At 37.1% G+C, this 26839-nt stretch overlaps 1 protein-coding gene across 3 annotated transcripts in view; it reads left to right on the top strand.

Moving 5' to 3' along the window:
* The window catches only part of LOC110394274 (sodium channel protein type 5 subunit alpha-like), a 50110-nt gene continuing 24508 nt past the window's right edge, over positions 1238–26839 (top strand). The window contains exons 1-11 of one of the 3 annotated variants that reach the window (XM_021388063.1): positions 1238–1468; positions 12632–12941; positions 13965–14083; positions 15398–15487; positions 16469–16597; positions 19837–19928; positions 20737–20943; positions 21552–21615; positions 22387–22531; positions 24667–24861; positions 26078–26269. In XM_021388063.1, coding sequence (XP_021243738.1) covers positions 12669–12941; positions 13965–14083; positions 15398–15487; positions 16469–16597; positions 19837–19928; positions 20737–20943; positions 21552–21615; positions 22387–22531; positions 24667–24861; positions 26078–26269 — 1506 coding nt within the window. In that variant the 5' untranslated portion in view covers positions 1238–1468; positions 12632–12668. Of the gene's footprint in view, positions 1469–5279; positions 5895–12631; positions 12942–13964; positions 14084–15397; positions 15488–16468; positions 16598–19836; positions 19929–20736; positions 20944–21551; positions 21616–22386; positions 22532–24666; positions 24862–26077; positions 26270–26839 lie in introns of those variants that run through there. The other 2 variants (XM_021388062.1, XM_021388064.1) reach the window with 2 other exon arrangements.

The following is a 26839-nucleotide window of genomic DNA, read 5'->3' on the forward strand; positions in this document are numbered from 1 at the left end:
CCCACTGAGACAATAGCGAAGACTCAAACATCTTCCCTAGAGAGCCAGGGAAGATTGTATTATTTTGTCTAACAGAAAATGCTTCCTTAAATTCTGAGTGTATGACTGTATGAAATTCTACGCTGCTTTTTAGAGGTATGCCTCCCAGCTTCAAAACATCTCTGCTACTTAACCCATTAATGCATGAAGTGCTGAGTTGCAGCAATGACCATATTTTGTGTTAAGATCTGTACAGAACTGTGTATGGGGATGTTATCTTAGCAGGTTTGTTTTGGTATTGATTATTTCATTTACTTCAAAACAGTAAAGGTGACTGGAAGAGGGGAGTGGTGAAATGCAGAGGATCGATAATACCTAGTAAGAAACATTTACAGTGACAAAAATGGGTAAAGGAGTAAGTAAAGATTATATAGTCACATATTCACATTCCTGCTGATTGCAGCCGTGATCACTGGCCACTCATTAATGCTGATATAAACTGCTTATTTTGATAAGAATTGCATTTTCCAGCATGGCTGAGCGCAGTGTCCTCCTTGCAATCCTCCTTGCAATTGCAAGCAGAGGGTATTATTCTTAAAAGAGATTTGCCTTGAATAAAGCTCTTTCTTAGCAGCTATATTTCCACTGTTTTCTGTTATTACAGCTGTACAGAGCATATGTTTCAAGGCATCTAAGACAGATGTGACAAAGTTGTATTGTTTAACGCATCACATTTTTTTTCAAGATAAAAATTAAGGCTTTTTTAAGCAAAAATCTAGTTGTATCCTAGCTTCAATTTAATGGTAATTATCAGATTGTTTCAGATGCATGCATTGCCTATGTAATCCTAATGGACTGTGAACTAAACAAAGAGGCAGCGTGAAGTTTTTCTGCTTAAGTAAAGGCTGAGCCAAGTGCCTTCCTACATTTCAATATGCATTAGTCCATTAAGGGATTTAAGACTTCTTTCCACAGAACAATAATTATCATGCATACTTTAAAGTCTCTCTTAAAGTCTCTCTGATAAAGATATTGACATGTTTATGATGTTTTGTGTTATTCTGATAAAATGGAATAATTTACTTAATTAACCCTAATAATCATTTCATAATCCATGATCAGAAATGGATTTTTCACTGAACAGAGTTAATCTTCATATTGTGTCTTCAAAGGCAATCTTCTTGTTTTGTATATTTTTAAAAAAGATTTCTTTATTGATTGTAGACCTTGTTTACTTACATTGTTATGCAATTTTAAAATTGTTTTTCCTCTCTGCATGTCAAGGAACTGATTTTTTGTGGATAGTCACTGCTACTAGTGTTTGTTAAACCCTTCTCACCAACAGTTCCATTACTGAAAGGAGAAAAAAAAATGCACAATGCTCACTTTGTGTCAAAGAACCATTGAAGTTGGGAGGGACTTCTAGAGATTGTGTAGTACATCAGAGGTTGTCTTTGCTGAAACACAAGAAGTATCACGGTGATAAGTGGTAAGCTGCTGGTTTCTGTGTGTCTGAACTACTCTTTCAGCCTATATATACAACTTTATAATGTTAACTGTTTGCTTTTGGCTTTGGACGAGAAGGAACAAGATTTATAGATAAATCCAGGGATTATTTTTCAATTTCCCTAAAAATCTGATAATCTTCGGCTGAATTGTGATCAACAATAGATGTTGAGCCAAGAAGGAAGTGGGATAGAACTGAGCAGGATTCAGGAGTTAGGGCAAGACATCGAGATAAGGAGAAAAGCAAGTGGGTGCTTATTGGATAAGTAACCATTGTAAAAAACATAAAGATGAAATTTGCTCAATAATAATAGGGTCAAAAATACTATTGCATTTTCCAGCTTCTTCCCTCTGCTGTTCCAGTCCCGCTTTGTGAGGCTTGGCTGCCACAGCATTAAGAAAAACCTTAAAAGAATGTAGACATAAAATATAACAATGATTTGGAGCCTGGGAAGCAGGGATTACATTGAGAAGTTCAAATGTTTATTGGCTACAGCAGAGAAGACGAAAGGAAACATTATAGCAGTTTTCAAATAATTGAGAAGAAATATGGAATAAACTCATCTTCATGCCCATGGTGAATGAGAAGTAATGGGCTGTAACTGCAGTTCAGAAGGTTCATACGAAGCACAAGAAAAAACATGTCTTGGCAGTGAGAGTTGTGAAGCTCTAGAAAATGTTGTATATGGAGGGTTTGGAATCACCATCCATTGTAAGAAGAAACTAGGCAAATATCTCCAGGAGTTACATCAGTATTGCTGGTGGTATTTGAAGCTGAACCATGAACAAGGTGGCTTTAGGATACCCCTTCCAACCCCATTTTTTCATATAATTATAGAAGTAGAGAATGTTTTTCATAAGCAAAAAGCTCTTTAGTCCTGCAGGAAGTTGTGTAATAGGTGATACAGCTGGGAGAAGAGCTACATAAAATCAAGCTATGAAGAAAACATTCGTTTTAAGACCAGCTAATCACTGAACAAGTCCCCAAAGGACATGATAGATTTAATGTAGCTTGAAGCCTATATATAATTTATGGACATGACTCAGAGGAAACTGTTTGAAATTACTGTATTTAGTCTGTATTTTATGAGACGTGAAAGTTGGTGATCTTAGGTCCTATTTTATTGTGGGGCTGATTTTTCTTGGGATACCACATTCTATGTGACTGCATCAACAAGACATTTGTTCGAGTAATATAACCCACTTTAGTCTCCTTTATGTTCCAAATCTGCTGTAAAAGTCACCAGAATATTTTCACAGAGCAATGTGCAATGGCCACAGGTTTTTTTTTTGGTAGCGTTGTGTCTATAACTGCCCCTCTTGCTTCTGGATGCTCCACAAAGTTGCAGAATTCATCTGGAATAAAGTTTTAAAGTGTAAAAATACAAACATATTTTTAATTATGTTACTTTCTCTGCTCAAAATGAAGTAATATTTGTAGGGGGGTCTGTGGATATATATATATATATATTTCTAATGACTGGCATTGATGTGAGTAGCAGTCATGAAGTAGAACCAGCATGATAGCAACTGGAAGCAAAGAAAGAAATTATTTTTTCTAGATTTTTAAGTCATTTTGATAAATCACGTGCTCAAGCTAGCCAGAGAGGAGGGACAGAAAGAACTGAACGACTGGAGACTTTGGAGGAAGGAAATGGATAATTATTAAATGGATAATTAGTTCATCTTTAACATTGCTTTAAATATGCTTTCTTGCATTAATCTGAGAATTACTAAATATTATATTCTGCTTCCCCAGCATATATAGTTTGTTTGCTTGTTTTTAATTTGTAAAGCTGTTTGCTATTACATAATTTATTGCAGCCTTGACAAAAAGTTGAGGCTTAATCTTTAGTCTTCCAGGGAAGTATGGTAAGAAATATTTTTGAATCCAAATGCTCAGACCTTGGTGGAGCTCTTCCATTTTTCATTTCATAATTCTGCTTGGGGGCGTGCAATAGACTGAAGAATGAACTCTGTGAGCAAGAGCACATCAGAAATGCTGGAAATCTTTCAGAGATGATAGTAGCAGTATTTTGCGTGCTTGTAATAAGCCTGTTACTTTTGAGAAATACAAAACGCTTCAAAAACGCTGTTTTTCAGACTACAAAGTGGAAGCAGATGAAATGGCTTGAACTTTAGGCGCTCAGCTAATTTGCAGACTTACTCAGTGTACAGCAGGTCATTAGGCAGAAAGCTACTTTGTGTAACAACGCATTTAATGTGTACTTACCATAAAAGCAATTTCCTGTTATTCTGTAAAACCAATTAGCTATTTACCAAATACCGAATTGCACGTCCGTGTGATTTCTTTCTTTCTTTTTTTTTTTTTTTTTTTTTGCTATGAAAAAAGGAAAATGTGAATCGTAGAAATTTTTACCTTGATAAATTCATCTCATACTTTACGCCATGAAATAATTTTCTACAAGGGATTGGGGCAAACCTTTAGCGTATCTCAGAAATGCCCGATAGCCTGAGCCCCTGAATTTGTCTCAGTGATAAGCTATGGCCTTTGTATCTCTGTATAATATAAATCTGCTTCTTTGTGTGCGAATTTCTGCTCTTTTCTCCTTTTATTCTTTGCATAGTTAGCGTGGATTCCATGTATCGTAAGAAGGTGCATTTCTGCACTTGTTTAAATGTTTTGGTTGCAATTCCTAAGGTTATCTGTTTACAGCTACAGTTCTTCTCCTTTTTATCCTTGCCTCCTTTCTTCAGGTTACAGGTGTTAACAGTTTGCAAAGAAGGCAGAAGTGCAACTCTTCGTACTCCTTTGATCTCTCTCTTTATTCCCTATGCCCCGTTTTTCACAGGGTTACATTACTGAAGGGGATATAGCAAAAGCAGTGTGCTCAGATCAGGAACTTTCTTTGTACTTAGTGATACTATCAGATAGGCTATTACACAATGTGCTGATTTTGACCAGAGCAGACACAGTGCCCTGATGGAATGATGTTGCACCAATACTTAAAATCCTGCTCTTGAGGACATACTAATGCTTTCAGGAAAAATATCTTACACTTGAACTTCCATCACAGAACACTTAGCATCGCTATTTCTTTAAAACTGTCCTTAGTTGTTGCTTTTGCTGATGGCATCTATTGGGCAGTGTTTGATCCCGGTTGCTTTTCAGTTTGTGTGCATTAGGGCTGCTTGGCTTTTAAGGACAACATAGCTTATTCGCTGTATGTCTTCCAGCAAAACCCATGACAGCTCTTAATCACTGTCAGAAAGATTTAGGCTCTGTCCGCTAAAGAGTAAAACAATTTTTGGACGTTAATGAGTGCCGCTGATGTAACTAAAAGAAAAATAATTGTACTCATCAATAAGACTCATCAGAATGTATATCCAATACCTGTTGCTAGTAGATTTTGTACATAAATTTTATTTCAAAAATATAACCAATTTCAGGATACAAAATTGTGGGTTTTGTTTTACTCAAGCAAAGCTTGTATGTTGTAATGAAATAACTGCGTAATATTGAATGTATTGTAAGCTAGGATTTTACATATGTAAGATACAAACACAACTATATTTTATAAGGGCATGTAGCAGCAAGACAAGGGGAAATGGTTTTAAACTGGGAGAGGGCAGAGTTAGACTAGATGTTAGGAAGGAATTCTTTACTGTGAGGGTGGTGAGACACTGAACAGGTTGCCCAGTGAGGTTGTGGATGTCCTGGCAGCATTCAAGGCCAGGCTGAATGGGGCTGTGAGCAACCTGGTCTAGAGGGAGGTGTCCCTGCCTATAGCAGGGAGTTGGAACAAGGTGATCTTAAAGGTCCCTTCCAACCCAAACCATTCTATGATTCTGTATTCACTTTGAGATTTTATCTTTACAAGCCGTAATGGATACGCATCATAGCCTGGGAATAATAAAAAGTAGAATTCTAGGAATGAAAACCAGCAATGTATTAAGTGTCATTTCTAAACAGAAGCTTTTAATGAAGCGCAAAATTTGTCCTAACATTCAGTGTATGCTGGAAAGTTCGGCTGGTTAAAAGTTCAGAATGAAATACAAAGCAGAACAACATTTTCCTATTGAACGGAAACAGTGTGGGCTTTTAATAAGTGCAGCTGTAAGTCCCAAAGAAACAAAACAACTGAGTAATATTTAGGTAATCATTCTTCAAAAGAATCACCCTCTGGCTTTTCCCTTTTTTGCTGTACTCCCCATGAGATCACAAGACCTCAGAAGAAGAACGAAGCTCCTCCCTACGTCCCTCCCCCAGCCATCCCAATACAAAAGAAAACTTTCTGGGTGGGAGCTGGCTAGGTGGGTAGGATGGTCTTTGGAGCAGGGTGGTGATGGTGAGGAAATGATAACTTTCTGTCTTTTAGAAAATGAGAGCTAGCTGAAATTGGCTTAAAGAAATCCATCCGAAGGCTTTTTATTTCAAAGGGGACATTGTAAGTGTTTTGTTTCTGCTAAAGATTGGTGTACTGTGTGAAAAATCCATTGCTAAATTTGTAAATTTAAATCTGTGTGTTTGTTTGAAATATTGTAGGGTTCTCAGTGTGTCTATGTGCGTATGTATGTATATTTATGTATGTAAGAGCACCTCTGTTTTTAAGTCTTAGATGTAGTTTTGTTTTTAGTTACGAGCAGAAAATCTGTTTTTAATGTAGAACGGCTACCTTGCAGCAAACATACTGCTATTCTTCTAACATGTATCACATTTTACTAAATGTTAATGAAATTCTCATTCATTTCAGGCTGCTTTTTTGTCTGTCTTTGCTACAAAGGCTGATGCATGGTAGTATTCAAATTGGCTTTGATACTATCTATTCTGAGCTTCAATTACCTTCTTTTCTCTTCTTGCACAAATCTGGAATGCTTATCTCCCGAAAATGCTGGTGAGGGATTTTCTCAAGGCATTTAAGTAACGCAAGATGTGGCCCAGTATCTGTTTCTGATTTTGGAAGTGATGAGCAGATTTTATTGTGTTATATTGAAATTGTGAATACCTTTTTATTTTATGCCTGTTTCAAAGCAAACAAACAGCTGCCTATACAAAATAACACAAAGTTTGTGTAGGGGAAAGCAGATTGCAGAGAGTGGGGAACAAAGCGCTAGGTGGAGGAAATGACTGTGTATTTTGGGAACAGCATTAGTCCAATAAAACGCGTTCTATTTCCCAGCTTGTTTTTAGAAAAGGATAAAAGAAATCTGCTAAATCTTTTAATAATTATTGGCGGTTAGACAGAAGAAAATTGTAATCTGAGAGCAGATGTAATTTGAATGTGTTGGAACTGAATCGGTGATAGCAGCTTTTTGCAAGGTGTGGGACAGCACAGAAAAGAGGGTTCTTAGCCTATTTTGCAGCGTTGTCATGAGCTGCTTTCTCATTTTTTCATTTTCCTTGCAGTTCCTTGTTTCAAAAACCTTTGAGCTACGTATGAAATAATTTTGATTCTTTTTAAACTTTCTTTGCTTTTTTTTTGAATATTAGTAGTTATTTTTAATCGTGGCATTCATTGCAGTATATATGTCTAGTGCATCAACATGTAAAATTAATGATTAATTTGAAGATGTTTGTAACATTCAGCATTTCTAGATCAGTGTTTGCTGTGCATGGTAAACTGATTAAATGTAACATATGAAATCTGAAATAGCTAATGCAGGTGGTTGGTTTTACTGACATCTAGTTTTGCTCTTACAGACTATATGAAAGGTGATTCCGTAGTGTTCAGGGTGTCTGCTTAACAGCAAGGAAAGTTTTGGCAGCTCTGATCTGATTCACTGTAAGATTGCATTTAGATGCCTGTCTATGATCTAGGAGTTTAATCTTCCAGTACCAACACCAGAGATTTATTGTCGCTGGAAATTTAGGTCATTTTAAAGTAGCTATCTCCCTTTGATCATTCAAGTATCTCTCCAACCTTGATTAACTATGCTTACTAATAGATATCCACTGTTTGTTAATGGGACGTAAGATGCTTTGATCACAGGCAGGATCTCAATGAAGGAGTCTTTATCTACAGGCAGTATCCAACCATAATACATTTAGCTTCCTGAACATCTGGCCTACGTGTTAATATGCATTTTTATTTTTATATTGTTAAGGTACTAAAAAGGCTACTGATTTTGTTGCCATAGCTAAAAGGCTCATTTTGTTGAGTGAACACAAACTGCTATACTCAGTTCAGTGTGGTTAGGTACGCTTTTCTGAAGTACTTGGAAATATTTCATTCTGGGTGGTTTGTTATTATGATTACCTGTGTATAAGATTTATTCAAATTTGATTTTGCACACTGTCACTTAAAATGATGTATTGAAAAACACACAGACTTGCCCAAATAAGCTTTTGGAAATGCTATCAATGAGTACTGGAAAAGGCATGGAATCATAGAATCACAGAACTGTAGGGGTTGGAAGGGACCTCAAGAGTCATCATAGAGTCCAACCCTGCTGATAAAGCATTTCCCTATAGCAGGGCACACAGGTAAGCATCCAGACAGCTGTTGAATATCTCCAGAGGAGATGCCACAGCCTCTCAGTGCAGGCTGTTAAGTGCTCTGTCCCTCTGACAGTGAGGAAGTTCTTCCTTGTGTTAGTATAAAACTCCCCATGTTTCAGTTTCTGCCCATTGCCTCTTGTTCTACTGTTGCTAGCCACCGAAAAGAGACTGTCCCCATTGACTTGAGTCCTGCACTTGAGATATTTATAAACAGGCATGACATCCCCTCTCAGCCTTTTCTCTTCCAGGCTGAACAGACCCAGGTCTCTCAGCCTTTCCTCATAAGGGAGATGTTCCAGGCCCCTGATCGTCTTTATCACACTCTGCTGGACTCTTTCTATGAGAGCTATGTCTTTTTTGAACAGAGGAGTCCTAAACTGAACATAGTACTCCAGACCTGGTCTCACCAGAGCAGAGTAGAGGGGGAGGATCCCCTCCCTCACCCTTCTGGCCACTCTCTTTTTAATGCACCCCAGAATCCCATTGGCCTTGACAGGGGCACACTGCTGGCTCAAGGCCAACCTGTTGTCCACCAGAACACCCAGGCCCTTCTCCGCAGAGCTCCTTCCCAGCAGGTCAGCCCCTAACCTGTACTGGTGCATACAGTTCTTCCTCCCCAGATGCCAGACTCTGTAGTTGCTCTTGTTGAACCTCATCAGGTTCCTCTCTGCTCAACTCTCCAGTCTGTCCAAGTGGAATAAAGCTCTGCAGCAGCTTAGGTTTTTGTAGTTGCAGCCTTATGATGGTAGGTCTCATTGTAAGTATTGCTACATGTTATGATCTTTGTTTATTTATTTATTCATTTTGTGGTACTTCTTAACCTATGTTAAACATGGAGTTACTTGATTTTGTGCAAACAAAATCCTATCACAGTGAGACATTTTTATTCCTTATTTTTTTCTGTGAAAGAATCTGCTAAATGGATATTAAAACCAAATTAGCAGATAGTGCAGTTTATCCCTTATTCTTGCATATCCAGTTGCTCACAGTAAATATGCAGTGGGCTGTTACAAATGAAAGAGCTGATAGAAATAATTTGACGATCAGAATTAAATATTATACATACAGGAAATAAGTTGAAACCCAAATGAGGTTGTTTTTTCTGTTTTTTTTTCTGAGGTTGTTTTCCTACTAGTTTTCCTATTATATTTTGAGAATTCCTTCCATCAAAAACACCCTTCTGAGTGTGTATTTCATTCTGAAAGTCTAAATCTATTAGTTATTATCTGTAGTGATTAGTCATTACCCCAGTGAGCAATTGTGAATTCTGTCTGTATTAATGGTCTAATTTTTTGGCAGTACTTTGCCATTCTAGAAAATCTTGTTCTGAAAGGAAAGTTTTTGTCTTATATTTTTTTAATAGATAATTACTTGTTCATCTATTCCTAATACTTTGCTATGTACTTTTCATCAGTATACCTGGAATTCCTTGGGTTTTTTGTTTTTTTTTGGACATAAAAAGGTTGTGTTATTTTCATAGTCATCAAAGTCATCCTTAAGCCACTTAGGCTTACCTAAAACCATGATTAGTTTATTCACAATCAATTCAGTTCCTTTCCTCAAGATGAGAAAAATCAGCACTTTCCAAGTTAATTAGAGAAAAATGTGAATTTGATGAAATGTTTTTAAATTCCTGACCCTGTAGAGTGTTATCCTTCAGGAACTGAGGTGTATTTATAACTGTTACTTGTGGACCAATGTCTATTGGACCAGAGATATCAAAATGTAGCATAGGATTTGTGATTCTTAGGTTAAATTAAATGGAATTTTCATACATACTCTGCATTGGAAAACAACAGACTTGCATTCTAGCATTTTATTTACCTTTAGCAGCATGCTCTGGTAAGTGTGTGGTTAGGATTTTCCCCCACTTACTTGGGTGTGCACATTCTAGTCGATGAGGTTCTGGAAGGAATCCCATCCACTGTTGCTTTGTCGTTACTTCTGGGAGCACATGTTCTATAGCTTCCCTCTCAGAATTGTTTGCTAGAGGCTTTTATGTCCAGTGCAAAGGCTGACATTACTTCTGAGGGCAACACAAATGCATGGCAGATGGCACAAGGGCAGCATTTCTGTTGTTCCATGTGAATACAGTGCTGGTGTAGGTCTCACATTGTCCATGAATGTCTGTCCACTTACAACTTGTAGTTACTGCTGCTGAAGGAGATGTGTGGGTTTTTTTTCCTCTTGATACTGCTTTTGGCAGTTCCATCCTTCAATTCTCGAAACCTTAGTATTAAAACTGTCTTCATATTAATTGAAAACATTTCCTTTGCTTCATTTATTACATTCAGTGCAGTTATCTAAAAAGTCAGTCGTTCTGTTATCCTTAAAATCTCTTTGAAGATAAAATCAGCTTTCTTAGAGTTATTAAAAATTGAAGAAAAGAACATACTGATTTTTTTGCTTTATCTGTTGACTGAAACGGGTCTGTGGTTTTGCAAAATAACAATTGTTTGATTATACACTTCCAATTTGTTACGATGATACATTTTGATCTCAGAATTGTGGTGCCTGGTCAGATCTCATTTTGCTTTTAAAGTCCCAGAGGAGGAAAAAATCTGAAACCAAAATGAAATTATTACGCAGTCGTTCACGTTGCACAATGTGCCAGTCACTGGCGTATTCTTTTCAAAGAAATACACTTATGCATTTAAAGAAGCAGGCTATAGTTACAAGAGCATTTAGCTTCCCTGTCATGGGCCACACCTGAGCTCACAAAAGTAAGATAGCGCAGCTGGACTTCAGGCAATCAAGAATGCAGAGTGCTTTAAAGACCTGCTGGTGACCAAAAGTGTATAATAGAGGGATGCAGTTGGTTCTGTTGTGAGTCAGAAAGAGTAAGTCATCCTTTAATGATGCTCAGTTTTCTTCATCTTTTGTGGATGAGAACCACAGTCATGTAAATTGCTGTCAGCTGTAAGTGATAGGGTGAATTTGGACCAGATGTAATTAGTATATGAATACTTACAATGGTTTGTATTAAGTTACTTCAGTACTTCTTATTATCTTGCCACCCACTCCTTTGTCAGTGATTTCAGCTCAAGCAAAAGGTACTCTGGTAAACCCCAGAATAAAAGCAGGATTTGTGAGTATGTGAGAAGGTGAAGTTGCTTCTTCGTATTCACCTTTTGCCAGGCTGCTACGAGAAGCTGAATTGTGTTTTCAGTCACACCTGCAACCTGTCAACATGAATAAACAAATCAGTGATTTGGATCAAAATCACAGTAGTTCAAAGGAGTTCAATGTCTTTCCTCTAGGATATGGACAAGAATAGTTATCAAGCAAATAAATATAACCAAGATCTCCAGACACTACTGCATACCCCCAAAACATTGAGGCACCTGTGAAGCTCTAGGAAGGTAGTGCTTTATGAGTATCTTTACTTAAATTCTGTGTAACAGTCGGTATGGAGCTTCATTAGTGTTGATCAATGGTCACATCATCTCCTAGTGAAGCTTGTTCTGAAGAAATGCAGATCCCTGGCATGCGGAGCAGGGCTGCTTGCCAGCAGAATTTAGCATAGAGGCTATCCCAGTTCCATCACTGGTGCTGCTGTAATTAATATATATATATATTTTTTTTTTGAGAACTGTATCTAATGACTCTTAATTACCAAATCTGGTATGAAAGCATGTAAGACTCCTTGTCGGCAAAGTGTTAGTGAAAAGCAATATCAAGCAGCGTGCTACATTTTGTGATGTGATGCATCCTACCTCTTGTACACTTGTGATTGATCCTGTGAAGGTAAATGAGTAATTTCAGAAGAAATCTCAGCCAAACTCCAGGAGATCCGCAGGCATATTTGAAACTCAAATGTTTCCCAGACTCTTTTCGAGCTTGAAAGTTTATGAGATCATTGAATAGTTTTTTTAAGGCTAATGAAGAGACAATGCAAGTATTCTCTCACCACAAATTGTAAACCCTCAGCTGCAGCCACATTCTCACTTAACAATCTTAGGAAAAAAAACATTGTGAGCAGAGAGGTTTTCAGAAATGCCTAAATGAGGGAAAGAGTTAAGAATGTAGTTTGCAAAACAGCAAGAGCAAAGCATAAATATAACTAACAAATGAGCAGAATCAGAGGAGAGCAAAGCACGAGACCATTAAAGTAGAAACCTTCCATTTCTTGTTGGGTTTTACTATGAGCTGTGATCATCTCCTAGGACGTACTCAGACCTCAACTGTACAAAGCTCAGCTGAGCCAAACTCAATGTTGGCCTTGCTTTGAGTAGGGCATGGATCTGCTGAGCCTCAAAGTCTCTTCCAATTAATTATTTTGTGAACCTATGGGATCAGAAGGGGTGGTAAATGTGGAAGTGCCGTTAGCAAAAAGTGCAGGAATTAAATTGCAAGGCTGCTAGAACTATAAATTGTTTCAGAGAAATAATTCAGGGGTTGTCAAAGTTCTGATAGAGACGTGATTTCGATGCTTCCTGGATGAAAAAGAAAAAGGAAAAAATCTCTTCTGCAACCTGAATTGTACAGAATAAATCCAGAATCAACAGCTGATCTTCATGGGTTTAGTTTTACATTACCCTTTCTTCTAAATGAGTGTGTTTCTAGTTGCTTCTTCTCTATTTTCATACAGGATTACACAGAAAGAAGAAAGAATTTATCTAATTCATATTAGTCTGTGTATTTTTTTCTATTAATTTCTACTTATCAAGAGCTTTCTCTTTTAAGCTATTTCTAGTGCTGGAAACAAACAGATAGAAGGAAAATGGATCCCTTGTTTTGGCCACCAGAAACTACCAGCTTTCAGCGTTTCACTCCCGAGTCCTTGGCAGCAATTGAGAAAAAAATTGCTGAGAAAAAAGAGAAGCAAGCCAAACGTAAGCAGGAAACTACTGACCAAGAAGTTGAAGAGGATAAACTGACTCCTCAGCTTGATCTGAAAACCTGTAAAAAACTGCCGTCTCTCTATGGTGACGTTCCTGTGGAGCTTATTGGGGAACCCCTGGAAGATTTGGATCCATACTACAGTGATCACAGGGTTAAAATTTTTAAAAGCTTTTTTTTTTTTTTTTGGTTTAATTTTATCTGCTATACTCTTAAGAGATAATAAAAATTGTATTCAGTTGTTGCTATTTTTTGATTGCTCTGTAGACAGATCTTAGAACATTATTAGTATTTGTTGGGGTAGATGCACTAAAGTGTGTCCGTAACTATGTATCTACAAGGTATTTTTTTGAGGCCCAGACAACAATCAGAATTGACTATGAGAATAGAGTCACTGGATAGATTTTGATCAAAAAAAGGTTCTGAGATAACTGATGCTTTGTTACTCAGAAGAGTTTCTATGAAGTGTGTGAGGCTGCACTCAGTCACTGTCAAACAGCAGGTCACCCTGACTTACTGCAGATGCTTTTGCTTAATTACAAATATACAAATTAGGAGAGACATATTTGAAATGTTTCCAGTGTGGCAAAAAGATTCATTTTCTGTAGACTACATTATTTCTGTTACTTTGTAATGTCTCATCAGTGTTGTTTATTGTACCGTATTAATATTGCGTATACTCCATGCCATTGCAAAGTGTTTTCTCTAGTTGCCTATAGCGGTATGTGAATTAGATGCTGTCGGATTCTCTTCCAAATTAAATCTGTCGTATGATTGCTTGTTATTGAGGGAGTCTTGACCTGAAGAGCAGAATGTTCCAGTCTGATGTTGCTATCTTTAAAATATACTAGCAAGTCACTGGAATGTGATTGCTTAATCAGAGAGCATGCAGAAGGCTTTGTAATTATTGGTGAAAAGGGCCTTCCAGAGACTTTTCTTCTCAAAGTAATCAGAGTGATAGTCTTGATGAAAAGAAACTAAGGCTGATTCAACCAAAGGCATCTACATAAATGTTAGTTAGCTGTGTTTTTGATTAAAGATAATTAATTTTTACTTTACCTGCCAGTAGTACCGAGCTGCGATGGACCTTATGGTAGCTTGCAGGTAATTTACATAGCTACTTGATAATTTTGTTTCTTTAAAATATTTCATACGCTATGATTTTTTTTTTGTATAGACTTTCATGGTGATCAATAAAAGGAGGACTATTTTCCGGTTTACTGCCACACCTGCTTTATGCATACTTGGTCCTTTTAATCCGATCAGAAAAGCAGCGATTAAAATTCTGATCCATTCATATCCTTTTGTTGAGTTCTGTCATTTGAATTTTAGAATGTATGGTGCCAATTTCTGTGATTCTCCTCTTCATATTAATCAAATTTTAAACTGATGTGGCTTTGATACTGAGAGCAAAAATATTTACATGCGATTGCTACATTTTGGTGTTAAAAAACTCCTATTTAAAGAGTTAGATTTGAAGATTCTGTTATGAAACAAAATTTAGAAGCTACAGCATGATGCTTTAGCCCTTTTCCAGAACTTTTTGTGAATCTCCAGTGTAGTGACAAGCTTAAAATTCTAGTTAAAAAAAAAAAAAAAAAAACAAAAAACAAACAGGGACTACCTCGTAATTAAAAGGTAGGGAATGGGAAGTGCAGCAATGCTTTGCTGAAGGAGTCTGGTGTTTCGCTGAAAAGGATATTTCAAACTCGAGTTCATACAGCTCTGAGCACCCACCTCTCGTGTTTGCAAAAAGATAAATATAGTTTGAAGGAAGTTAAAATACTAAGGCTTGCAGGTGCAGAGCTGTAGACTGAGTGGTTTCTGTTCTTCCTGCCAGACATCGTTTTTCCTTTAGATTTATTCATTTGTGAATAAATGTGGGAACCTATGGCTAACTTTGAATGTGTAGTCATGCCATTAGAAATTACTAATTTTGTTGTTAAGTAGGAAAAAAAAAAAGTATGTAGCAGGTGATGACTGAACTTTCATGAAGGGATGTTTTTTCTTAGGTATGTTTTCATCACCCACCAAAAAATGAGAAGGCTTTCTGAACTTATTGTACTCATTGTAAGAATGTGTATATGTACTCACAATTTCACAGACTACTGGTTATTGATAATTAACCTTTTTCCTCTGCTTTTTTTTAGGCTTTGTTAGAAAACCCGTTACTGTGGGGTTGTGGCCCACTTCTCTTTAGTCCATGTTCCTGCTTGCAGATAATGGAGGTTTCTAAAATTTCAAGAAATACTAAACAGCAGAGGACTCTCAGATCTATTTCTTTTTATTTTACTTCTTTTATTTATGATCCTTATCTCTTCCAGCAGCTCTGACTGCCCAGTTATGTCCACCTGGAATTTTCAGTTAATGTCCTATGTACCAGAACTGTCTCCGCTTGTAGAAAATTTGTTATTTTTACAACATGAGGTTTACCCATCCGAGCAGAAATTTTATCTGAATTTATCTGTTTGGAAAATGTGTGAAAAGTCATGCATATTAGTAACCAAAGCAGTTATATGAATATCTGTATGGTTTTTGTTTGTAAATTAGCAACTTTCCTGAACTTCATTGTCTTATAATACAGCGCTTTTTCCTTAACTTATTATTCACATTATTTGTTGCCTTTATTACATGTACTGTGATACTCAACTGTGCTTCCATGGCTATAGATAACTTTCCACCAGAGCTCAACGGGACTGAGTAAGTATCTCAGTTGCCTTTTCTTCACTCTAAGGAAACTAACATGCAAGACTGAAGAAGATTAAGTAACGCGGTGAGCTAATTCTTGGGTTTTAAAATCCTCAGACAGACTTCTGAGGAAGATTTGGGGTTACTGTATTGTCAGTTGGTCTTTGTGAAGCTTCAGCCTCTTTTATAGAGGCGTACTCCTGTGCGCTTTATATTGGCTACTTTTGCCGTCTGGTGTAACATAGAAGGTTGGCCCATGTTTCCATTGTAGGATTCAGCCTTTTAGAGAAGTGGTACAGGATGATTCTAACTTACAGGATAGGATCAGACAGAATTGGGTAAAATAGAGTAGACAACCCAAGTGTTGTCAGCCTCTTCTCATAGGACGTGCCTTCCAGCTCCTTTACCACATTTGTTGCTCTCCTCTGGGAGTTTCCCAGACAACCTCTGTTCAGCTGTTCTCATTACAAAGCTATCTATCTATATTGTCTCGTTACCTTTGGTAATTGTGCCCTGTATCCAGTTTAACTCAAGAGAATATTCTGGAATTAAAACTTGAAAATGTGCTTGTGGCATCAGAGGTTCCGTATTTGTAATTGCTCTTGTTTTGGGGTAAGCACAATGATGATGATTGCCTAGTTTAATGTAGAGTTTATTTTGGATACAGAATATTTGCTAGAATAAACTTAAAAGATGTGCAGTCTTTCCAAGCTTTGCAGAAGAAATGCCTTTTGCTGCTACAGTTCTGCCAAAATGTTAAGGCTTTGATATTTTCTGTAACATAAACATGGACTTTCATAATTTTTCATAAGGGCATTTGAGCTACTCTTCATCTGGAAATAGTATGTTAAACTTCCATGAACACTTATAATCACACATTTACATGGAAATTGTACTGAAATTCAGGAAGACGTTTTTTATATTCCTGATGTTTCTGAAAGTAATCTTTCCTGTTTTTATTTCTGTATCTTTAATATATGCTTTCCTTCTCAGACATGCCTTTACTGCCATATATACTGGTGAAATACTGATAAAAGTATTAGCAAGAGGATTGGTTTGGAATGAATTTACTTTTCTTCGAGATCCATGGAACATTCTGGATTTTGTTGTTCTTGTGGTGACGTAAGTAAAGCTCAGTTTTTCTTTCACACTCGAGACAAATGCACAAATTAAATGCTGTTTCACGTTCCAAAGATCTTTGTAGTAGCTGACATTCTATGGGCTCAAAAGTTACTCTGCTGAAGTCACCCCCTGTGGATCTGCTGCCCAGCGAGAGAAGAGTAGTTGTAGACTTTAAAACAAGACTTAAGTGCAAAGCTCATCTTTTTTTGAGTTAGCTTTCATTTGCTTGGTACCTTCATGTATTATCACAGTTAATAGAACTATTTTCTCAACTTAGTGCATTCTTAACTTTCTTTAAAGACTTTTCTGCATAGACAGCCAAAACCAAGCATGCCTTGTGTTGTCTTACTTGTTCTTCTCTGGATCAGATGAAGCTCATTTGAGAAGGATTTGAAGTACATAACAAGGTGTTGAATGACATGCTGATATGTAGCAGATGAAATTTAAATAATGTGAAGTGTTGCTCAAGGAAAAACAGACCTAGCTTTACATATTCAGCTACAAGCTCTGAAATAGGCTTCACTAGTTGGGAAAAACATTTGGAGTTTAAACAAATAATCTGGTGGAAAGACTACTCTGTGTGCAGTAATGGTCAGAGAATAAAATAGAAAATGAAGACACTGAGGATAAGAAATAACAAAGTGGAGCACAAAGTTATTTCCCTACAGAAATCTGTCTTGTATATTTTTTTTTCAGGACTGTATGTAGTTTTGCACCTGCAGCCTTGAAAGATGACATAATTAATAAATATACAGAGAGGATTGACAAGGATGATTAAATACATGTCTTGTGTTCCAGATAAAGAGAAGCTACATGGAGTAGGACTCATGAAAAAGAACAGTAGGAACATGGTAGGAATCTCTAGCTCAGATCCAGAAAGAGAATAAATCCTTTATAAAAATAAAGATGAGCTTGAGGTGCCAACTGAAGTTTTCAGATGGCAGAATGAAAAAGAAGGGTTTAGCTTTTCACAGTGTGTGTAGGCGCATTACCATAGGAGGTGGTGGATGCAGAAAGCTTTCTTGCATTTGGAAGGTTTCTGGACGGAATCGTGGATGAGAACACATTGAGGGTTATATTTAACACAAAGATAGGATGTTTTTGTCAGGAAATCCCTGAGCTGTAAATTTTCTGGAAGAATGAAATCTTGGCAGCATCACTTCTATGATTGCCTTGATTGAAAACTCTTCTGTAAGCATTTATCATGGGCCATTCTTGAAGATAGGGTAAGTGACCAGACGGATCGCTGTGGTGGTCATATTTAAGCTCATAGCAAAACCAGCTGGCTAGGTAGACAAGAAATGGGGAAGAAAAAAAGTCAGAATTTGCATCTCACATGCAGAACATTAATCTTGGCAGCAAAATAGTCTTAGAGCAGTGAACAGATGCGCTCAAAGCCAGGTCTCAGAGCTTTTGAAGGTTTCTCCGCCATTTAGCATTGCTGTATATTATTGTTTTAGTAGTTTTTTGTTTTTTAATTTGTCAGAGTAATGTGGATTGAAAGGGAGAAAGGGACCTTGAGAAGTCATGTTGTCCAAAAGCAGAGTTAATTTAAATTAGGTTGCACAGGATCTTGTCCAATCAAGTACTGAGTTTCTCTAAGGGTGGAGATTCAGCAAACTTCCCCATGCAACCTATCCCAACTTCATTTTGATTTTTTTTTTCTCCCAAATACCTGATTAGAATGTCTCATGTAGTAACTTAAGTCTGCTATCTCTCATCATTTCATGGTAAGCTTGCAAGAAACAGGACAACTGCAAATTCAGCTGAACTTTGTCTTTCTCCTTCAGCCTTCCTACACATCTTTTAAAATACATTAGTCAGGACCTCCCTGTTGAGATAAGCAGATCTTCTGCTGTGCTTGCTTGGCTGTCTGCAGAGTGGAGCATGTTGTTCTTGTGCTTTGAAGAAAATATCCTTAAAGATCAAACCTGCTGTTCTAGGGGCTACTTTTCCCTTTGAGACAACTTTTTCCTGAGTTCCTGCCAAGCAAATCTCTGAACACGCTGAGTCTGTTGTTTCAAAGTCCAGGATTTTTATCCCCCTGTTCATCTTGCTTACTGCTCCCAGGGTCTTTAAGCTTGCAGAATCTAATGCGCTCTGTAGCAAAGACAACTTAAAGCTATTGTATGCATGGCTGGTTTTCCCTTGAGAGTAACAAGTTATGTACTCAGATGTCATCATATATAACCTACAAACCTCTCAGGATTTTATACTGAAGAGATTTACACAATCACTAGCTATCAAGTAGTCCACCAGCTGTACACACAATTACGTTTTGCAGTCTTGCCTCGCTACACATACTCCTGATTCATTTGTATTCAAGGAGCTATGAGCACTTCTCAGCATATTATCTATAGTATTTAGAAATTAACAGTACAGTTACTACTTCAGGTACTTAAATCTTACAGGCGAGGCAAAGCTGTAGTGGTCTGATCTGTCGCTGATAAAAATCATGCTTTGAGTCAGTAGTTGCCTAGATCATTCCCAGAGGTCCTTTCCAACCAATGTTTCTCAGATTCTATTATTGAGACTTTGTGTTTTGAGGAATTCTGTTGCCAGATACAGTCTCATTTAAAGAAGAGTCACAATATCCATTCTCACATGAAGGACATCTTACAAGTATGAGGTAACCAGTTCAAGTGTTGTATAGAATATGCAACTCTTAAAGACCTCCTTTTCTAAAATTTCCAAATTGTTGAAAAAATTAAATGGAAAATGGTTTATATATTCAAGTTTTTAATTAACTGACAAATAGAAGTTACATGCAGTACAAAATTAACATATTGCAAAGCTAATTTTGCTCATCTCGCTTTCCATAAACTATATATCATTTAGTTTTATGGGATAGTTGCAATATCTGTGTTCAGTTTAGTAGGTTGTTGCAGTATATATTTTCATGTAGCATTCTGAAACAGTCAGTTTGAAATGATGTGATTATGTCATTGAAGGTTTTATATTTACTGACATTTTGCTGGGTAAACGTTTCAAGATTTAAGCATCCAAATCCACACGAAGGAAAACTTGCTGTGTTTCCTTTGAGTGGCACTGTTTGAAAGGCACGTTTTATAACAATCCCTATAAATGAATTTAGATTCAAAACGTCAGACTTCTAATTTAGGATATATTTGACCTTTTTCTTTTCTTTATTGTATTAATTACTGTATTCTCTATGTTTGTACTCTCGGAAAAGACGGATCTTTGTCATGCAGTTGTTACATGGTGGTTTAATTTTATAGGTATGTTAGTACCTTTACAGCTCCAGGCAATGTTTCAGCTCTTCGGACTTTCAGAGTACTGAGGACTTTGAAGGCTATTTCAGTAATACCAGGTAAGGAACAGCATGTATTACTAATCATCTCTTTACTTCAGCAGAGATTTACTAATTCCTCTCCTGTTCATAGAATCATAGAATCCCCAAGGTTGTCTAAGATCATCCAGTCCATCTGCCCACCTATCACCAGTAGTTCCCACTAACCCATGTCCCTCAGTAGAACATCTGAACATTTCTTGAACACCTTCAGGGTTGTGTTGTCTGGTCACTTTTTATGTCAGTTAACATGGTCCCAAGGTGTGACTGTTTCGGAGTGTGTAGTAACTTTCAGCAGCGTCCTAACAGAATATGTTTTATCATCCCTACACAAAATGATTTTGCCCCATGCAGATTTTTCTATTTCTCCTCTTTCTATACCATCACTAATGCTCATTGTTATTTACTTATGTCTTTTCTGAACAGTGCACCCTATCCAGTTTCTTGTCTTAACATAATAATTACTATAACAGCATATTTCTGGTTTCATGTTACACTTCATTAGCTTAAGCTGCTATGATTAATTTTGCAGAATGTTGTCTTCACAATATGTAAGGATGTTATTTCATAAGAGGTTGTTTGGCTGGCGTCTTAAGCTAGATGACATCTTAAGCTTTAATATTCAAGTTAGCAAAATCAGTTTCAATAATGATCAGGAAATTTAAGTAAAAAATACATTGCTTATCATATTTACCTCAATACTGTGAAGCTACAAAATAATTTACACTGATTTGTTTTTAACATACTCAAAACTGCTGTATGTTGTCATATGGCAACGTTACTACATTCCTCTTCTCGTGATACGTATTATCAAATCTTATTTTTCTAGGTCTGAAAGTCATCGTGAATTCCCTTATTGAGTCTGTTAAGAAACTTACTGATGTGTTGATCTTGACTGTTTTTTGCTTGAGTATATTTGCTCTAGTAGGCCTACAGCTTTTTATGGGCAATTTGAAAAACAAATGTGTCCTCACAAATGCTACGTACAATGACACATTATGTAAGGATGCCAAGATATATAACGCAAGTGAAAAAGGTAATTTTTATTATTGTCTTTTATGTCATCTGTATATCTTCCCACATCTGACTTGTTTTAACACAAGTGTTACAAAATAGCTGCATGTGTCTCTCGTCAGAAGGTATTTGCAGGGATAGTGATATGAAATCTCTGGAACAGCTAGATGTGAGATTAGTGAGTCTAGTATTTGAGGAAAGATTAGCAGTCTATGTTATAGCACAGACTGCATTTTCTGTAAGCACTTCTTTACCTATGCATGTTGCACAGGGATCGTTTTTTTAAGGGAAGTGCACACAAATTGAATTTATTTTAACATAGACTGTGTCGTTCAGGGATTTTGGCTACTTCTTTTAGGCATTTCTATTTTTACAGAGATGAATAAAATCTTACAATAAATACATTTTCAAAAAAAAAAAAATGCCATAACTATAATGGATCTGCAGAGAAACGACCCTAATATGTCTTTCACTGAGATTTTGTATGTTAGGCCATCATTTATAGTGCAGTAACGTATGGCTTACTATCTGTGTATGGTAGGAACTGAGTATGTGAACAGCTACTTGAACCTGGAGAGTTTCAAGGCAAGAACTTCTGAGTTCAAGATTCCTTTTTTTTTTTTTTATTAGATATCTGTGCCAGAATGAATAGTTCTTCTGACATACTGCTCTGTGGTTATCGTGGTAATGATACGTAAGTGAAAAAACAGTTTCAGTACTTTCTTGTTTTCCCCTCTAAATAGATTTTGGTTTTATTTTTGGCATGAGGAAATGCTGATGACTTTTCAGAAGGATGGATGTTTTCTTAATTCAATAAAAATCATATTTAATCTCAGAGAACAAATGAATGGAAATACTGGGATGTCCACAGTTACAGATGTGCTTTGTTGCTAACCATTGGTAATATAATTGGTAGTGTAGAATATGAGATAAAGTAGGAGGGGAACAGATCAGTATACAATGTGAGGTATTAACAAGCTCTCTTCATCCTGGTGAATTATTTAAATGTAAGCATAGTTTTATTTTTTCCCCCTCTATGTATTCCTTTGTATGTATCCCATCTGAGAGGAGAGTTTCTGTGCCACAAATCTTTGACAAGTCAAATGACTTTCCAGGATTGTCTGATATAAATCAGCCCTTCTAGAATCACAGAATGGCTTGGATTGAAAGGGAACTTAAAGATCATCGAGTTCCATCCCCCCTTCCCTGTTCTGTTTGCGCCCTACCAGATCAGGCTGTATGGGGCTCCACCCAGCCTGGCATTGGGTACCTCCAGGGATGGAGCATCCACAGTTTCTCTGAGCTGTAGTGCCAGTTTCAGCTTTCTAGCAGAATTGTATTGGGGATCAATGAAACGGGACTTTCAGATGAGCTGAACAAATTTGTACATGATGTTGTGAACTAGAATGCATTAGTGTACATTCTAATACTGCAAGCGTGAGTATCGTTCTCTTTTTTTATGTAGAGGAGAGTGCCCTGAAAACTACACCTGCTTGAATGTTGGGAACAATCCTGACTTTGGCTACACGAGTTTTGATCATTTTGGCTGGGCCTTCCTTTCTTTATTCCGTCTGATGACGCAAGATTCCTGGGAGCGTCTGTACAGACAAGTAGGTACTTTTATTACTTGCTACATTGACTTTAGACATGAAGTTCAGAGGTTTATGTCCAGTAGAAAAATCTGCACCTATTTTAACATTACTGATACAAAACTTGTTTTAAAACCAATGTTAAGGAATAAGCTTCAGTTGGCTAAGTTGTAACACTTCCTGCAAGGCACATTGGATGGCAGCATTCTTACCATGTGCACTCATAGTTTTGTTGGAGCTGAGGACACTGAGTAGTACTGAAGTATGTTAATCATGTAACTAGTGAAGGATTGGGGGTATATAATAGGTCCAGCTAGTGAGTTCCCTGCTATTGAAGGGGCTGTGAGGGCTTACATACTGTTTCTCTCTAAATCCTGACTCGTCATTAAACCTTTTGGCTCAGAACAAACACACTTAAATTTCAGAGCGTATTTTGATAACTGGGACTAAAAAAAACAGAACCTTTCATGTTTTATTTTGTAACCTTTATATTCTGTTTTTTGACATAAATATGGGAGTTGTATGTAGAGATCTTTCTGGATCCCTTATATCTATGCAGTACCTGTGCTAGAAGAGAATTATCTTCTGCCTTGTTCTGTAGTTTTCATGTGGTTCACTTTAACTTCTCTCCAGCAACTTTCATTAACTGACTTTTTTTTTTTTTGATGGATACATCTGCGGATTACACCAACTTGGGTAGGACTGTTGATTTCCCTCATGGTAGGAAGGCTCAGCAGAAGAGGTCTGGGTAGGCTAGATTGATGGGTTGCATCCAGTCTCATGACATTCAACAAGATCCAGTGCTGGGTTCTGCGCTTTGATCACAACTACTCCCTTTTGCAGTATGGGCTTGAGGAAGGGTGGCTGGAAGGTTGCCATGTGCAGAAAGATGTGGAGGTGCTGGTAAACAGTCAGCTGAACACGAGCCAGCAGTGTGCCCAGATGGCCAAGAAGGCCAATGGCATTCTGGTTTGCATCAAAAATAGTGCAACCAGCAGGAGCAGGAGGTGATTGTCCCTCTGTTACTGGCACTGGTGAGGCTGCACCTCAGGCTTTGGGCCCCTCGTTACAAGAAGGATACTGAGCTGCTCAAGCGTGTTCAGAGAAGAGCAAGAAAGTTGATGATGGAATTAGAAAACGAGACTTAAGAGGAGTTGCTGGGGGAACTGGGCTTGCTTAGTGTGGAGAAAAAGAGGCTGAGGGTAGACCTTATTGCTCTCTACAAGTCTCTGAAAGGAGGTTGTAGTGAGGTGGGGGTTGTTCTCTTTTCTAAATGACAAGTGATAGGATATGAGACTATGGCCTCAAGTTGCGCAAGGGAAGGTTTAAACTGGATATCAGGAAGAATTTCTTCATAAAAAGGATAGTCAAGCATTGGAACAGTCTGCCCAAGGAAGTGGTGGAGTCCCCACCCCCAGAGGTATTTAAGACACATGAATTTAGCTTTTAGGGACAGAACTCAGCAAGGGACTTGTAGAATTGAGTGAACGGCTATAATATATGATCTTGAAGGTCTTTTCCAACCTGAACAACTGTGTATTCTTTCTGCCATTTCAAAGTCTTGTGGTTTTTGTTTCTAATGTCTCAGAGCTTGATTTTGAACCATCTCTTCCATTGCTATTTTAAAAAATATAAGAATAAACATTCTAATTATTGCATCTTATTAACTAATGATAGCATCTTTTAGGATTTTTAAATAATCCTAGCTTTCTTCCTTTTTATTTTTAGTAATTTCTTCTGTAGTCACCTGTATATCTGTTTACATATGAAGTTGCCTTCTCATAACTTAAACTCTGATCATCATTTGTCTGATTTGCTGAGAGATATTTGATTTAATTTTAATAACAAATTTTGTTCATTCTTCTTCTGAACCATATAGAGGATCCTTATGAATGATTGAATAGCAGTACATCATATTATCAGAGTTTTTAAGATCTGCGATTTATTTACTTGAGGCCATAGGAACTCCTGATTAGATTTATTCCTAGACCCCCTGCATAATCTAGGCCTGGGGTAGATCCTGCTGTAATTTCAAGAAAGCAGTGCAGTGTCTTGACCTCTTGCATTGTATGGGAAAATAAGCTGTTAATTTTTAATTCTGTTGCAAATGTTTTTCTTTTAAGAATCTGTTATGACCTTTCCTTTCTTTCTCACAGACTATCCGTTCATCTGGGAAGAGCTACATTTTATTTTTTATAGCTGTCATCTTTTTGTGCTCATTTTACCTCTTCAATCTGATATTGGCTGTAGTAACTATGGCATATGAAGAGCAAAACAGAGCTACTCTTGCTGAAACACAGGCAAAGGAAAAATTACTTCAGGATGCTAAAAAAATTCTAGAGAAGGAACAGGTTTGTAAATTGTTATATATAATCTATGATAAAAGAAATCTCTTATTCTTATATCCTTGGATGTAACAAGCTCCTTTTTTTTTTTCTATTATTGTGTAGTCTGACAAATGAAGTACAGGTATATATGCATCCATGAGAAAAGTTGACATTTCTTTAATTTCTTGAGATTGCTGTTGGAATGCAGATGGATTGTGTAAGAATACTTGCTTTTTGAGCCGCTGTGTTCAGCTGAGCTCTTCTTGAATGACTGCACACAGATTGTCTACCAGTCGACAAGAGTCTTTGCCAGGCTAATGCCATTAGTTCCATATTCATGTCAAGGGGCATCCAGATACTGCATTAGTTTCTTTGCTGTTGGTTTTGACACACTTCAGATTTATATTTTCCTCTTCTTCTTGGCATAATATTGCCTAGATTCTTTAATTCCCTGGCCCATAACGGACTTGGGATCATCTTGTTTTTATTTTATTCCTAAGAGGTTAAGCTCTCAGCTGAAGCAAAAATATAGATTGAAAATTATTGGTAAGATTTCATTTATCCTCAGAATTTTATGAAAGATACCTCTAATTTGCAGCTAGCGAATGTCAGACTTACAAATTTTCCATAGCAACTCTCCAATTTCATTGTTAAGATGAAAAGCATCACTATTGTATCAAATTCCTTCTACAGAGTTGTGGATAAGCCTGTGATGTTTCTCTGACTGAAATTTAAGCTTGTCAAGTTTACTTAGGCTTAGTAAAGAAAGATTTAATATTTTAGGATGTAATTTGAACTCTCGATTCTTCTATTGTCATTATGCTTAAGGTCCAAAGTGAGAAAAGGGAGAGTAAAACGATACGCCTTAATATTCTGTAATTCAGATATGAAATACAATATCTAAAGTGGCAGGGAAAAGTTTCAATTATGGCAGCTGAGAAGTAACACTGCTTTTATCTTCCAGTCTTATGAGTAGCTTTCTGTATTCCTGTATCTTTACAGTAGTTTGATATTTGAAAGGTAAAAATTGTTAATGTGGAACATGTAGATACCATAATAATAGATATGTGGCACTGAGGGATGTGGTTTAGTGGGCGTGGTAGTTGATGGTTGGACTTGGTGATCTTAGTGGTCTTTTTCAACCTTAACGACTCTGTGATTCTGTGCTAATTATAGAGTCTATGATGCTAGTCTATTTGCTTTGTATTAATAGACAAACTTTTTGTTGTTTCATTTACAGATGTTGTGTGCTGGAGAGAGTGATAAAGCCTCACATATCGGATCTGAAATGTCAGTTGCTGGCTTAGAAAATTCACAAGAAAAAGAGACAAAGGGAGGAAAGCCTATTTCAAGACAAAGTTTAATTGTAGGTGATCAAAGCAATGAGGAAATTATGTTTCATTCACAGCCTGATCATTGCCACAAGAAGCTGGTAAGCATTCAAAATTCAGGGTATATTCATTGGACTTGCATGTGATATGGCCGTTTGATGAGTGGAAGGTCTTTCCTTACTTGCCATTTTTTTTTTTTTCCTCTCTCCCTCATTGCTTGCAGTGGATTGAACTTGTTTTTTAAACCAAGCTGGGAATTAGAATTTGAGACCAGAGGAAGACAGCACTCTGTGGACTTAAAGGAAAGTTAGAAGTGTGTCAGTAGTATAGTTAGGACACACTGTAGACTGCTGCACTTACAGCTGTGGTGAGATCTGCCAGCATCTCTGCTGCACTGCATAAACAAACATTTGAAATCGTGTCATTTTTCAGAACTTCCCTTATGATGTAACCTTTCTTTTTTTGGTACACAAGGCTAATTCTCCAGCCTAAGTATTTAGAATTGCATTCAGTTCAGTTTGATAGAAGCATCATCAGCTGCTCTGATGTCGAGTTCTACCAGTTAATCACATAAATATAATGTTGCCCAGAGAGATTGTGGAGTCTCCTTCTACAGAGTTTTCAAGACCTGTTTGGACACCTACCTGTGCAACCTATTGTAGGGTACCTTC

This window comes from Numida meleagris, chromosome 2 (genome assembly GCF_002078875.1).
Source record: "Numida meleagris isolate 19003 breed g44 Domestic line chromosome 2, NumMel1.0, whole genome shotgun sequence".
In the NCBI taxonomy this organism is placed as follows: Eukaryota; Metazoa; Chordata; class Aves; order Galliformes; family Numididae; genus Numida; species Numida meleagris.